Source organism: Arvicanthis niloticus, chromosome 16 (assembly GCF_011762505.2).
Source record: "Arvicanthis niloticus isolate mArvNil1 chromosome 16, mArvNil1.pat.X, whole genome shotgun sequence".
NCBI classification, from domain to species: Eukaryota; Metazoa; Chordata; class Mammalia; order Rodentia; family Muridae; genus Arvicanthis; species Arvicanthis niloticus.
This window is the reverse complement of record NC_047673.1, coordinates 19,217,419-19,230,630: the sequence shown is the minus strand read 5'-3', so window position 1 is coordinate 19,230,630 and position 13,212 is coordinate 19,217,419. Positions and strand designations below refer to the sequence as shown.

At 45.0% G+C, this 13,212-nt stretch overlaps 1 protein-coding gene across 2 annotated transcripts in view; it reads left to right on the top strand.

Moving 5' to 3' along the window:
- The window catches only part of Rab11fip1 (RAB11 family interacting protein 1), a 34,485-nt gene extending 23,187 nt beyond the window's left edge, over nt 1–11,298 (top strand). For both annotated transcript variants that reach the window (XM_034520679.2, XM_034520681.2), the window contains 2 exons: nt 54–162; nt 7,121–11,298. In XM_034520679.2, the coding sequence (XP_034376570.1) occupies nt 54–162; nt 7,121–7,339 (328 nt within the window). In that variant the 3' untranslated portion in view covers nt 7,340–11,298. The remainder of the gene's footprint in view (nt 1–53; nt 163–7,120) is intronic.
- The last annotated feature ends 1,914 nt before the right edge of the window (nt 11,299–13,212 follow it).

The following is a 13,212-nucleotide window of genomic DNA, read 5'->3' as shown; positions in this document are numbered from 1 at the left end:
TTCTCAGCTTTGTGGTCACTGGAGATTTAAGGACTCTTTCCTTGTCTCTCTAGGCCTCACCCCGTGAAGCCGATGAACACAACAGCCACCAAGATTGCAAACTCTAGTTTGGGAACCGCCACCATCATCAGCGAGAACCTGATCAACGAGGCCCTCATGAAGGTGAGTGTCCAGAGGAGGTGGTGTGTTTGTTAAGATTGCAGAGCTCATGGCTATAGAGTCACCCACCCTTTCTTGTAGCTACACTGGGGGCTGATGGTAAGACAGCTTGTTAGTGTGGGGGCCAGCCTGGGCAATGCAGGAAGATCCTATCAGAACAAACCACAGCAAAAGTTTAAAGTACTTGGCCGGCAGGCAGTTCTGGGAGTTACTTACTGTCGTGTATCTGGAGTTTGGATAACTTCTGAGAGGCCCTAGACTCTCCTTTGACTAGATAGTTATGTTTTCTTATGGTTAGTTATTTCTTACTGAGTTCTTTTTTTGTTTCTAGCAATGTGAGTCACTGCACTGCCTGTTTGTCAAGTATGGTGGTACTTTTTTTGTTTATTTGTTTTGTTTTTTAAAGACAGGGTTTCTGTAGCCCCGGCTAGCTTATAGCTCACTGTGTAGCACAGGTTATCCTAAACTCATGACAGCCCTCATGATTCAGCCTCCTGGGTACTGGGGTTACAGGCAGGTGCCACCACATCACCTGACACTTGTCTCTTTTTTTTTTTAAAATAAAAAAAGATTTTCTTTTTCCATATTTCTTATCTTTAGACAAAAATATAAAATTCTTGATACAGATGTTCTGGGTTTTGCTTCTCAAGAATAGTTCTCAACATTTAAAAAGTTGCAGAAATAGTACAGGAAGCTCCTGCGGCCTCCATCTGGGTTTGGCCCCCTCCCCCGTTCACGTTGGACCCAATTTGCCTTCTCCCACTCCTCCCTGTCCCTCCTACTCTTTCTCTGTCTGCCTCTGCATGTGCCCTTTTTTTTTTTTTTTTTTTTTTTCCCCCCCCGAGACAGGGTTTCTCTGTGTAGCCCTGGCTGTCCTGGAACTCACTCTGTAGACCAGGCTGGCCTCGAACTCAGAAATCCACCTGCCTCTGCCTCCCAAGTGCTGGGATTAAAGGCGTGCGCCATCACCGCCCGGCTGCATGTGCCCATTTTTATCCAAACCATGCGAAAGTAAGTTGTGTGCTTAGAGTCCCTTTTCACTTCTGATTGTGTGTGAGTCTCATGTGTGCGTGCACGTGTTTGTGTGCGCATGCATGTGGAGGACAGAGGTTGTGCTCAGGTAGAAACCTTTCTCAACACCTCCTTCACCTTTTGCTTTTTTTTTTTTTTAAATAATGTTTTTTCATATAATGTACTTTGATCACGGCTCTCCCTCCCCCCCACCCCCATTCTCAGATCGCCCCCACCATCCATCCAGCTCCATGCCTGCTTTCTCTCTCTCTTTACAAAACATACAGGCAAGTAAAAACCAAAGGAAAACCAGAATAAAAAGGGAAAGTGTATACACACACACACACACACTAAAAACACAAAATTGGAAACAATAATATACAAGCAAATGACAAGTAGGGCTTTTTTTTTTCTTTTTTTAAAAAGTCTGCATATAAAGCAATAAAAGACAAAAAAAATCTACAAAAATATTATTCGTTTTTGTGTTGGTCATCTACCACTGGGCATGGAGCCTGTGCATTCAGTGTGGTTTGTATACCCAGGGAGACTCCCTTGGAGAAACTAATGTTTCTTTTGCAAGTGGTTGTCAGTTGGAGATAGCTTTAGAGTTACGGCCGGGACTTGTGTCCGCTTCCCCTCTCAGTGCTGGGAGACACCTGGCTTGACCCTGAGCATGCTGCCAGTCTGGGAGCACATGTGTTTCAGTCCCCTTGTGTCCAGAAGGCCTTCCTGCCTTCGTGTCCTCCTCTCTGGCCCTCTTCCTGCCTCCTTGTCCACAGGGTTCCCTGACCCCTGAGGGGAGGGATTGTCCAGTTGTGGGGGCTTCTCTGATGGTGGTTGACTGAACAGAGATCTATAGGTGTGGCAGAATGTCAGGACTCACTTTATTGCAGTGTTCTTTTAGCAGGGCAGTAGTATTTGGTTTTCCCCTGGGTTCAAGTCCTATCTAGTCTCAGGTTCTTCACTATTGGAGCACTGTTAAACATGGGTCCCATCCCATGGAGCGGGTTTGTCATTCAATCAGATAGTGGTTAGTTACTTCCATGACTTAAATCTCTTTACCCCTAGCTGTCCTGGAACTATGTAGACCAGGCTGGCCTCAAACTCATATCTGCCTGCCTCTGTCTCCCAACTACTGGGATTAAATGCACACACCACCACTGACTGTCCTGGCTAAATTTAAACATATTAAAAAGTCCTATGTATTGGTGCACACTTTTTTTTTTTTTTTGAGACAGGGTTTCTCTGTGTAGCAGAGCCCTGGCTGACCTGGACTTGCTTTGTAGACCAGGCTGGCCTCGAAGTCACTGAGATCCACATGCCTCTGCCTCCCAAGTACCACTATGCCCATCTGACACAATTTTATTTTTCTAAACAACTGAAAAATATTCCATTGTGTAAATGTACAACATGTTTTTTTTCTTTTCATCCATGATAGACATCTAAGTTTTTTTTTTTTTCAATTTCTGGCTGTTATGATATGAACGGTAGTGAATGAGCAATTGTCTCTGTTGTAGGATGTAGACTCCTGCGCATGTGCCCAAGAGTGGTATGCCTGCATCCTAAGATCTATTTCCATCTCCCGAGGAACCTCCAGGCCGATTTCTGTAGTGGCTAGATATGTTTGCACTTCCAGTGATAGATGACTGTCCCCCTTACTCCAACTCCTCGACAGCATGAATGGCTGTGTTTCATTGGTCTTAGCCATTCTGACTGATGTAAGATGAAATCTCAAAGTAGTTTTATTTGCATTTCCCTGATAATTAAGGATGTTAAACATTTCTTTGTTTTCTGGTGATTTATGTTTCATCTTTTGTGAACTCTATTTAGTTCTTACTCATTTTTAAATTAGGTTTGGGTTGTTTGTTTGTTTGTTTTTGTTGTTGGCTTTTGTTTTGTTTTTTGTTTTTGGTTTTGGTTTTTTGGTTTTTTGGTTTTTCGAGACAGGGTTTCTCTGTGTAGCCCTGGCTGTCCTGGAGCTCACTCTGTAGACCAGGCTGGCCTCGAACTCAGAAATCCACCTGCCTCTGCCTCCCAAGTGCTGGGATTAAAGGTTATTTTGTTTTTGAGATAGGGTTTTGTTTTTTTGTTTTTGTTTTTGTTTTTTTGTTTTTTTTGTTTTGTTTTGTTTTTTTTCCACATAGCCTTGGCTATCCTGGAACTTTCTATAGACCAGGCTGGCCTCAAACTCCAAGATTCACCTGCTTTTACCTCCTGAGTGATGGGATTAAAAGTGTGGGCCACCACTGCCTAGCCTAGAATCTTCTAATGATTTCAGAGTTGTAGATATATTCTTTACTCTTTGATTACAGAATTCAAGTTGAGATTTTTTTTTTTTTAATGTGCATTTGTGTTTTACCTGCATATATGTGTGTGTATTACATGCTTGCCTGGTGCCTACAGAACCAGAAGAGGACATTAGATACCCTGAAACTGAAATTAAAGATGGTTGTGAGCCACCATGAGGGTGCTGGGAACTGAACCCATGTTTTCTGCTGGAGCAACAACAGAGCTCTTGACCCCTGAACCACCTCTTCAGCTGCATTGTTCTTGCTTTTTGAGACAAGGTTACATATAGCCCAGGCTGGCCATTAACTGAAGTTACAGCAATTACAACCAGCATGCAGCGCCAGACAATCTAATGCCCTCTTCTGACCTCTGTGGGCACGTACTCTTGTGTACCCAAATAATACATAGACGTAATTAAAGATAAAACAAAAATAATTTTTTAAGAACTGTTATATGTAATTTTGAGAGTTGAAAAACAACAAATATCTAGCACTACAGTAAGGGTTAAAATATACTGGAATAAATTTTTCTAAAATCAATTTGAACTAGAATTTAATTACGCTTACAGGATAATAACAACAACAACACAAAGGCTATTCTCAGGGGAGATGGCGCATCTATAAATTCAGTCTCTACCAACCCTAATGACCTGAGTTCAGTCCCTGGGACCTACAAAGTAGGAGAGAACTGAGTTTGTCCCTCTGACCTGTATACATGTGTCATGACTCACATTCCCTCCACCTGAAAATAAGCGTAATTATAATGTAATATTTTTAACTTTAAAAAATGCTACGAAACCACGCTCTGCCCGATGTCAACATTATAAAACATACATACCATTTAAAGAAATAAGTAAAAGGAAAGGGCCCGGGACTTAATTCAGTTGATAGAGTTCCTGCCTAGTAATCAGGAAGCGTGGGGTTGATCCTCGAGGCCACGTGGAGGGTATAGTGGTGCATGCTTGTAGTCGCAGCCCTGGGGAAGAGACGGGAAGATGGTAAGTTAAAAGCCATCCCTGACTACAAAGGTAGTTTGAGATCAGCCTGGGCTACGTGAGACCTTGTCTCAAAAAGGAAGACAGGGAAGGCAGCAGAAAGAAAAGAAAGAGAACCTGGATGTGGTGGGAAGTGAAGACCAGGTGCTGGGGAACTCAAGACCAGCATGGGCGACACGAGACCCCATTTCAGGAAGAGAGGAGGAGAGAACAGAGTGGCTGTGGATTTAATGATGCTGTCATTAAAGCAAGTCTTGCCCTTGCTGTCACCAAGCTTTACACTCAACCACTAATCAGTATTCTTAATAACACTATTTATAGCGTAAAGGTGTGATCGGAAACCCTTGAGAATGTGTTTCTTGGTGTGAAATGTCAGTGGATACCCTTTTCCTATTATGGCAAAATGCATGGAACATGCTGGCTCTCCACCATACCTTTTTATTGAGACACGGTCTCACTCTGTAGACCTGACTGACCTGGAATGCTTGACATAGCCCAGGCTGGCCTCTCCAGATCTGCCTCTGCCTCAAGAGTGGAAGGATTAAATGTGTACCCCATGGCCAGCCTCATTGTACCATTCAACATAGTTTAGTAGTGTTGAGTACATCCACATTTGTGTGTGTTCAGTGTCCAGAAAATTCTAGACGTGATACTGACTTTTGCATTGTTTCCTGAGATACTGTTTCACTGTAGCCCAGGCTGGCCTAAAACTTGCTTCATGATGCAGGCCAACCTTAAACTCAAGATCTCCTTACCTTCGTCTCCTTAGTGCTGGGATCACAAGTGTGTACCATCATGCCAGGTCTGAATCTAGTTTTGGAAGTCACACCCAGAGCGTCTTGAAGGGTTGTAGGTCAGTGGTAGACAGCTGGCTTGCCGTGGCCAAAACCCTGAGTTTAACCTAGTTTAACCCCTAGCAGCAGGAACAAGGGCAGAGACCCAAGGGTATCCGCCCTCTGAATCTATGTTCTTGGCAAGAAAGAAGGAAAGACACAAGGGAGGAAAACGAGCGGGGGAGGGAGAAGCAAACGTCGGTGAGGAAGCCAGCGTCTCTGTGATTCACGCACCGCCTGACTGGATTCACGCTTGCTCTGTGTGTGAAAGCAGCGGTATGTGCTTCTTGGCCAACCAGTGAGAGTGGGATTCCTCTGAATTCCTCTCCCTGGGCAGTTTGCTCTCTGAATGAGGTAGAGGCTTCTGCACTGTTGTTGAGCTACTAGTGTTGGTTCTGCCCCTCACTCTGCTTGGAGCTGCTGGTAGGCTCTCAGTTTATTGGTCTTCCTGGTAGAAGGTAAAGGTGGCATGCCCCTGGGGTACAAACTGTTGACTGCCTTGGAGTTCTTTGGGTAAAAATCACCTTGAGTTACTCTGGAGTCTTGTTTCCTACTCCTTGTAAATCTGCTAAGCTGCAGCTCAGCTGCCAGGTCTTTCCTCCTCCCACTCCCTCCTGAGACCTTGGTGTGACTTGTTACTTCTCATTGACTCTTATCTCTCATTTCCTTCTGGCTCAGAGCTCTTGTGCTCACAGTTAGAGCCCCCTTGTCCCAGATGATAAGTGCCTGTTAAAAGCAACTGTTCTGGGTACATTGCTCCTATCAGAAATGGGAACGATCAGTCTCTGGGAAAGGCCACTGTGTACCCAGAGACTGTGCTCCAATGGCCTGTAAGGTCGGTAGCCTGGCGGCGGGCGCTTGGCTTTAGCTATTCGTGTTTTCAGAGTGTGGGGTAGCTTTTGGTGGGGTCTCGGAGGGAACTTGAGGGTAACAGACTGGGCTGAATGTCAGGCACCCTGCTGTGTTAACCATAGTGTGCTCTAAGTCTTCTTTCTGGTTCACCTTTGGGGCTTGTCCCATTTCTGCACTGAAAGCTGGTTGGATGACTCTAGGAGTTTTCAAGGCTGGTTTCAAACATTAGAGGCCAAGTGGCCGGCCACCTTAGTCTCCCAAGTAGCTGGCACGTGCATGGGACACCTGAGCCTGGCTGATCATGTGATAGCTACCAGATACCATCAAGGTCTCATTATGTTCCTTCTTTCTTTTATTGTATGTATGTGGTTGTTATGCTTGCATGTATGCATGCATGTATGTCTGTGCACCGTGTGTGTGTGTGTGTGTGTGTGTGTATGTATGTGTGTGTATGTGTGTGTATGTGTGTGTGTGTGTTATGAGCCACGATGGCATTGCTGGGAATTGAACCAGGGTCCTCTGAAAGAGCAGCCAGTGCTCTTAACCACTAAGCTATCTCTCTAGCCCCCTTATTACATTTCTTGACAACATGTACCTCCGCAGAGCCAAGACCAGAGGTGTGAGAACTGTAAGCCAAGTAGGGCTCCTGCTCTTTGGTGGTCGGGATCAACCCTGGGCTTCTACACATGCTAGGCACGTATTCTGCTACTGAACTGTACCAAGGCCCCTGGTTTTTGGTTTTTACATCTCAAAGGATCATAAAGCAAGAAGAAAAAAAAAAAAAGCATGTAACCAACCTATACCCACTCTATAGACTCCAAGGTCAGCCACCTGGTTTCATCCGTTGTTGAAAGTGGATTTATAAACTGCATGTGCTGGTGCACGCCTTTAATCCCAACACCTAGGAGGCAGAGGCAGGCTGATCTCGGAGTTCGTGTGCTCTGCTGACTTGTAACCCTTTCCCTTTCTTCCTTCTCCAAAGAAATACCAGCCCTCGGATCCCGCCTTTGCCTATGCGCAGCTGACCCACGATGAGCTGATCCAGTTGGTCCTCAAACAGAAGGAAACCATCAGCAAGAAGGAGTTTCAGGTGCGGGAGCTGGAGGACTACATCGACAACCTACTAGTCAGAGTCATGGAGGAGACGCCCAACATCCTCCGAGTGCCGGCGCAGATGGGCAAAAAGGCTGGAAAGATGTGAGCTGCAGGAAGGAAACATGTTTTGTGAGCTTGTTTCCACTGCCTCTCAGTCAAGGGTGTGGTCTGCCTAGTAACTGGCACACGGGCTCCAACTGCCTGCTCTGTGCATCGTCCGTCAAGAGTTAATTCTCCTAGTTGAAACCAGGTTAATTATTACAATGAATCTTTTACTATACATTTCCCAGCGTTTTATTTTTAAATGCCACTGTGCCTTTGACTACATTGTAAATATCAGATTTGATCCCATGTATTTTAACACTGGAGTTGTTGCCCTTTGATACTGAGATCTTCAGGTATGGATCCTCCATGAAGGCAGGCTTAGGGCGAGATGAGAAAGGGAACTTTGGGATGCGTGCTGTTCCACCCCTTCTTGGCCTTTGAGCAGCTCAGGTGAGGCAGACGCTCAATTTTTAATTCAGGTTAACGCAAGTACTCAAGGATTGTTTTGGTGAGGGTTGATTTGGGAGGCATTATTCTATTTTCAAGGTGGGGTGTTATGTAGGCTGGGCTGCTCTTGAACTCACTGTGTACTGAGATAGCCAATTCTCATCTTTCTACCCCCACTTCCCAAGTGCTGGGATTATAGCCGTGTTTGATGCCTTCCGGTTGGAGCACAGTTGTTTACAGAAAGCCTCTGAGCATGCTTCTTAGATTTTGAATATGCCTTTTACAACTCCCACTACCCTCTAGCCTTAAAAATATGCTCTTTGTGGGTGGGGAGATATAGCTCAGTGGGTCAAGTGCTTGCACTGCAAGCCTGAGGGTCTGCATTTGGATTCCATGCAAAAGCTAGGAGTCAGGGCATATGCCTGGGTACGGGCTGGGCTGGGGGAGGGCAGAGCCAGGCAGATCTCAGGTGCTTACTGGAAACTCCAGTTTCAGTGAGGGAACCTGTCTTAAACAATAAAATGAAAAGCTACCATAGACCATTGCCCTTTATCTGCACACACACACACACACACACAAACACACACACAAACTCTGCTCTTTAGATCTATAGGACCATTTCCTGAAAGAACTAAAGAGTCACTTTTCGGGCTGGAGCGATGTTCTAGTGGCTAAGCGCACTGGCTGTTCTTCCAGAGGTCCTGAGTTCAATTGCCAGCACCCACATGGTGGCTTACAACTGTCTGTAATTTCTGTTCAAGGGAATCTGACATTGTCACACAGACATACATGCAGACAAAATATCAATACACATAAAATTAAATTAAAAAGAAAAGAGTCAGTTTCTACTTAAGTATGGAAAATTGGTCAGAGTCTCTCTTCTCGGGATGCCGGGGTTCCTATCGCTGGGTTGGCCTTGCCAGTCCCTGGAGAGAAGGCTGGGTGCTCCAGACTCTGACTACAACAGCTCTGTGAGGTAGAGAATGGTTTTAGGAAGGGCTCTTTGGCCGTTTCCTTCCATTCCCTTGTCTGGCTTTCCTGGCAGCGTTCCTGGAAGGGAGTAGACAGAGCTGATTCCTCAAGATGAGGGAGTCTTGGGCTGGGTAGGTGCACAGTGGTAGAGCGCCCCCACCCACACGTCAGGAATAAGTAACTGTGAAGAGCTACAGCAAGACATTTGCTTTTTTTTTTTTTTTTTTTACTGCTACTTCCTGATTTGGGGAGTTCTGTTGCTGCTATTTTGAGACAGGATCTCACTGGCTTCAAACTTCCATCCCTCCCCCTGGCACAGTTTTCCAAATTTCCAAATACTGGGGTTACAGGAACGTGTCACCGTGCCTGGTAGATCAATATATTAAATACACACACACAAACACACACATATATACACACACATTTATATATATACACACACATATAATATACACACACATTAAAATATATCCATACATACATACATACATACATATATACCTATACACACACACATACAGCCTCTTTTTTCACCAATAGAGGGAATTTCATTGCTGGTCACTTCATTCTGGAAATAAAATGTTTCATGTCATTCATTTTTTTCCCCCTGTTGTAATAAAAATCTCATCAAATTTTAACATCTCTGCCAGGCGAACCATAGACCAGTGAAGTAGATAGAGTGAGCATAGGGTGAGCATAGTGGTGGTTATCAGTGAAGAATCTGTATATGTTCTTATCACCCTGAAGATGAGGAACATCGGTTATACTGGAGCACTTTAATCTGAAGGCCAAGACTGGAACGTGATTGATCTCACGAGCTGTTGATGATCCACACGTACTTTTATTTAATCTCTCCTACAGTACTAGGGACCACTGCAAATTTCTGAGATGATTTGTATTTTTTTTTTAGTGTTGTGAAATTCATTAATATGCTTATAAAGGAAACCATATCTGCTTGAACTCTGAAAATGTACATGTATATTTCTGTTCTGCGTCATGTTTTTTTTTTTTTTTTTACTTGATATAAATTTGTTTTTACTGTGATGACCTAAGTACACTGGAGCACTGCTCAGAAGAGCCAGCCTGGGGAGCTGCTTTGTTCATGAAGAGTCTGGAGGTGGACCTTTGGTATGTAACCGGGTCAGCTCTAGAGAAGGACCGTCTAGGTGGAGTGAATTCCTGTGCTCTGAAATGCCACTTGGGCACTCTGGAGAATGAAGGACAGTTGACTTCAGGGGCTTTGCTGGTGTCTGCCAGTGCTGGGAAACATTGCATTTCTGACTTTGCTGTACCTCACGAAGCAATAGAGACCACGCCTACTTAATAACTGTTCTTGACTATTCGGCTGGGGACTGGGGAACAATACCAAGGGAAGCTGAACCTGCACTGAGCCACTGGCAGAGGTTGGTGACAGAGAGAGCCCTGGAGCTACTGAGGCTTGTCTCTGGATTGTACTTGTAGCTTCCAGTGATGCCAATATGAGGTGCCCTGGAGGAGAAAGAAGAGAAGGAAGGAAGGAAAGAAAGAAAAAGAAGAGAGGGCTCTTTCCTTGCCCTTGCCTGGCTACCTCCAAGAAAGCCCAGCCAGGGGTTTTGGTGGGTTATGAGGGCATTGGATTAAATGCCAGCAGACTCCATTTGGAGGACAGCTTCCTAAAAACCAGCCAGCCCTTGGCCTAATTGTTTCATATCATCTTATTCTCAGCTTTGGCCCCTGGCCTGGCCTCCCTGTTTTATTCCAGTATACTACCATTACTTGGGACACAGAAGGAAGGAGCAAGCAACCCTGCCTTGTGCTGGGCTCCCCTTCTCTCTGTATGCACATAGGTGAGCTGCATCCTTCCAGCTTCTCAGTTCACAGGGCAGCAAGAGAGGCTGGTCCATGATGCTTCGCCATGTACTGTTCTAAGGTTAGAGTTCTCTATCCCTGGGTTCTTCTCCCAGTCAGCCCCCTCCCCCCACCTTTGGTGATAGGGATTAAACACAGTGTTTCATGCATGCTAATCCCATGCTCTCTGCCTCTGAGTTACACTCTTAGCTGGACCCTCCTCCACGTCAAGTTTTTGTCTCTTTCTTGAAACAGATGTGGCCCAGGTTAATCTTGAACTGATTCTATGGTTACTAATGTACTAATTAATGACCTTAAACTCCTAATCCTCCTGCCTCCACCTTCCAAGTGCTGGGAATATCAGAGTGTGCAGCCATTCACAGCTTTTAGTTTCTTCGTGGGTGGGTGTGGATGCTGATTAAGGATCCTTCAAGACTGAAAATCAATCAATTGCTTTAGATAAGGAACATGAACCCACACCAACCCCATCTCTGGATTCTCCTACCTACTTACTTTGGTAAGCTACTAAATTGACTTTCACCTCCCTCCAACTGAAGGCTCACCTAGTGGTGGGTTTTTTTTTTTTTTTTTTTTTTTTTTGTAGCGTTTGATTGGTTGGGGTTTTGGGGTTTTTGATGGTTTTTGTTGGTGATGGTTTGGTTTTTTGTGTGTAACAGCCCTGGCTGTCCTGGAACTCACTCTGTACCAGGCTGGACTCAATCTCAGAGATCCACCTGCCTCCCGAATGCTAGGATTAAAGGTGTGTACCACCACTGCCTGGCTTCACTTGGTGTTTTTTTAATTACAGAATTACTGTTCTCTGCTGCCTTTGAGGATTTAGAATTTGGGATTAGGCATGTAGTTTAGTTAGTACTGTGCTTGCCTTACACGTGCAAAGCACTGGGTTTGCTCACCCCCCCCCCCCGCCCCAGGACAGTGTAAACTGAGCAGTGTGATCACACCTGTAATCCCAGCCAGCACTGTGGAGGTGGAGTCAGGTGGTCAACAGTTCACCTGCATCCTTGGCAGCATGGGGGGGGGGGGGTTAAGTCAAACTGTGATACACAAGACCTCGTCTAAAAAAAAAAAAAAAAAAACTAAGACTTTCTAACAATAAATAAAATCATACTACTTTTCAAGTTTTGTGTCTATACTTCAGGTTGAGTGTGATAAAAGTTTTCTCTGTCTTGTTGGAAAACTTCTAGGGTGGTGGTATCCAATGGTGATCTCTCTCACACGAAGTCCTGCAGCCAGCACCATGATCTATGTGTGTCATAGAGTGTCTAAGCCCCTTGTGGAGGGGACAGAGCATTGCTGTCCTGACTCTTCATAGTCCTGAGTGACCATGGCATTGACACCACATGAATGTCTACCTAAAAGCTTCCAGAGGGAAGTCTTTGCCTTGGGTTCAGAAGTACCCCATCTGAGAAGCAGATCCGGGGCAGTCAGCTCAGCTGATCTGCTAAGACGTTATCAGGTGTCTCCTCCCAGGCTCATCTAATTCAGCTCACCTTTCCATTGAGCCTGTCAGAGCATCTGCCTGCCTCACAGGTGTGGAGCGTGGTTCATAGACCTCGCTCCATAGACTCTGGAAGGGGCAGATACTGTTCCTCCACAGAGATCACATAACAGCTTGTGAACATAATCCCAGCCCCCAAATCGATTCTTGATAAAACTCACAGCCCTCTTAAGGAGGGAAGGACAGCTTGGGGATTCTAGAAACTCTGAGAGCTAAGTTTTCATAAATGACTGGCATTGCGAGGCTTGTTTCTCTTGCCTCTTTGTTTGCAATTCTTTCAGTTTGGTCCCTGCGACTGCTGTCAAGCTGAACATTTATAGTCAGCCTAGTGTGTTCAAATATCCAGTTCGAGATATTTGATACAAGTGTCTTGTCCTATGAATCCCTTTAACTTGACTATTATTATTAACAGAAAGCTTTATTAAGAAAGAATGATAGATAGATAGATAGACAGACAGACAAAGAAGACAAGAAGGGAAATGGTTATAGAGTATATACTCAGCATAAAAAGAAACTTTCTCAAATCTGGACTTCTGCAAGAAGTTAACCCCCAAGGTCCAGCAAGTACCTGCCCATCTCAGCCAGGTAGCCTTGAATGCTACCTCTGCGGTTACTTTGACTTAGGCTGGGATTTTTCCTTACGGAAGATGCCCTTTAACAAAGAGATCAATGTTTTGTTTTCAATCTCAAATGTTTTCCAAAGCCTTGTATTAAATGCTGGATAACCAGCAGGATGGCTTTGTAGTTAGAGGTGCTTGCCACACAAGTCTGGGGACCTGGGTTGGATCCTAAGAACTCACTGTGGAAGGAGAAAACTAGCTCCTGTGAGTTCTCTGTCCTCCACACGGGCACTGTGGCTCATGTGTGCCTGCGTGTACAGACACTAATGATTTTGGTTGTCAGCCTGTGGCACTATTGGAAGATGACCCAAGTGCTAGAAGGGAGAGGTAGTGAAAATAATTTAGGTCTTTGGAGTTATGTCCTTGAAGGAGAACTCTACTTCCCAAGTCTCTTTCCTGGCCACTATGAAGGATCAACCTTGTGTCCCAGCTGTGAGGTGCTGTGGCAACACAAACCCAGGGCAGAAGAGCCAGCCAACCTGAAATGGGAAACTCAAGTAAATCTGCCTTTTCAGTTAATCACACCAGGCTCTTTGCTCTTATAGTGGG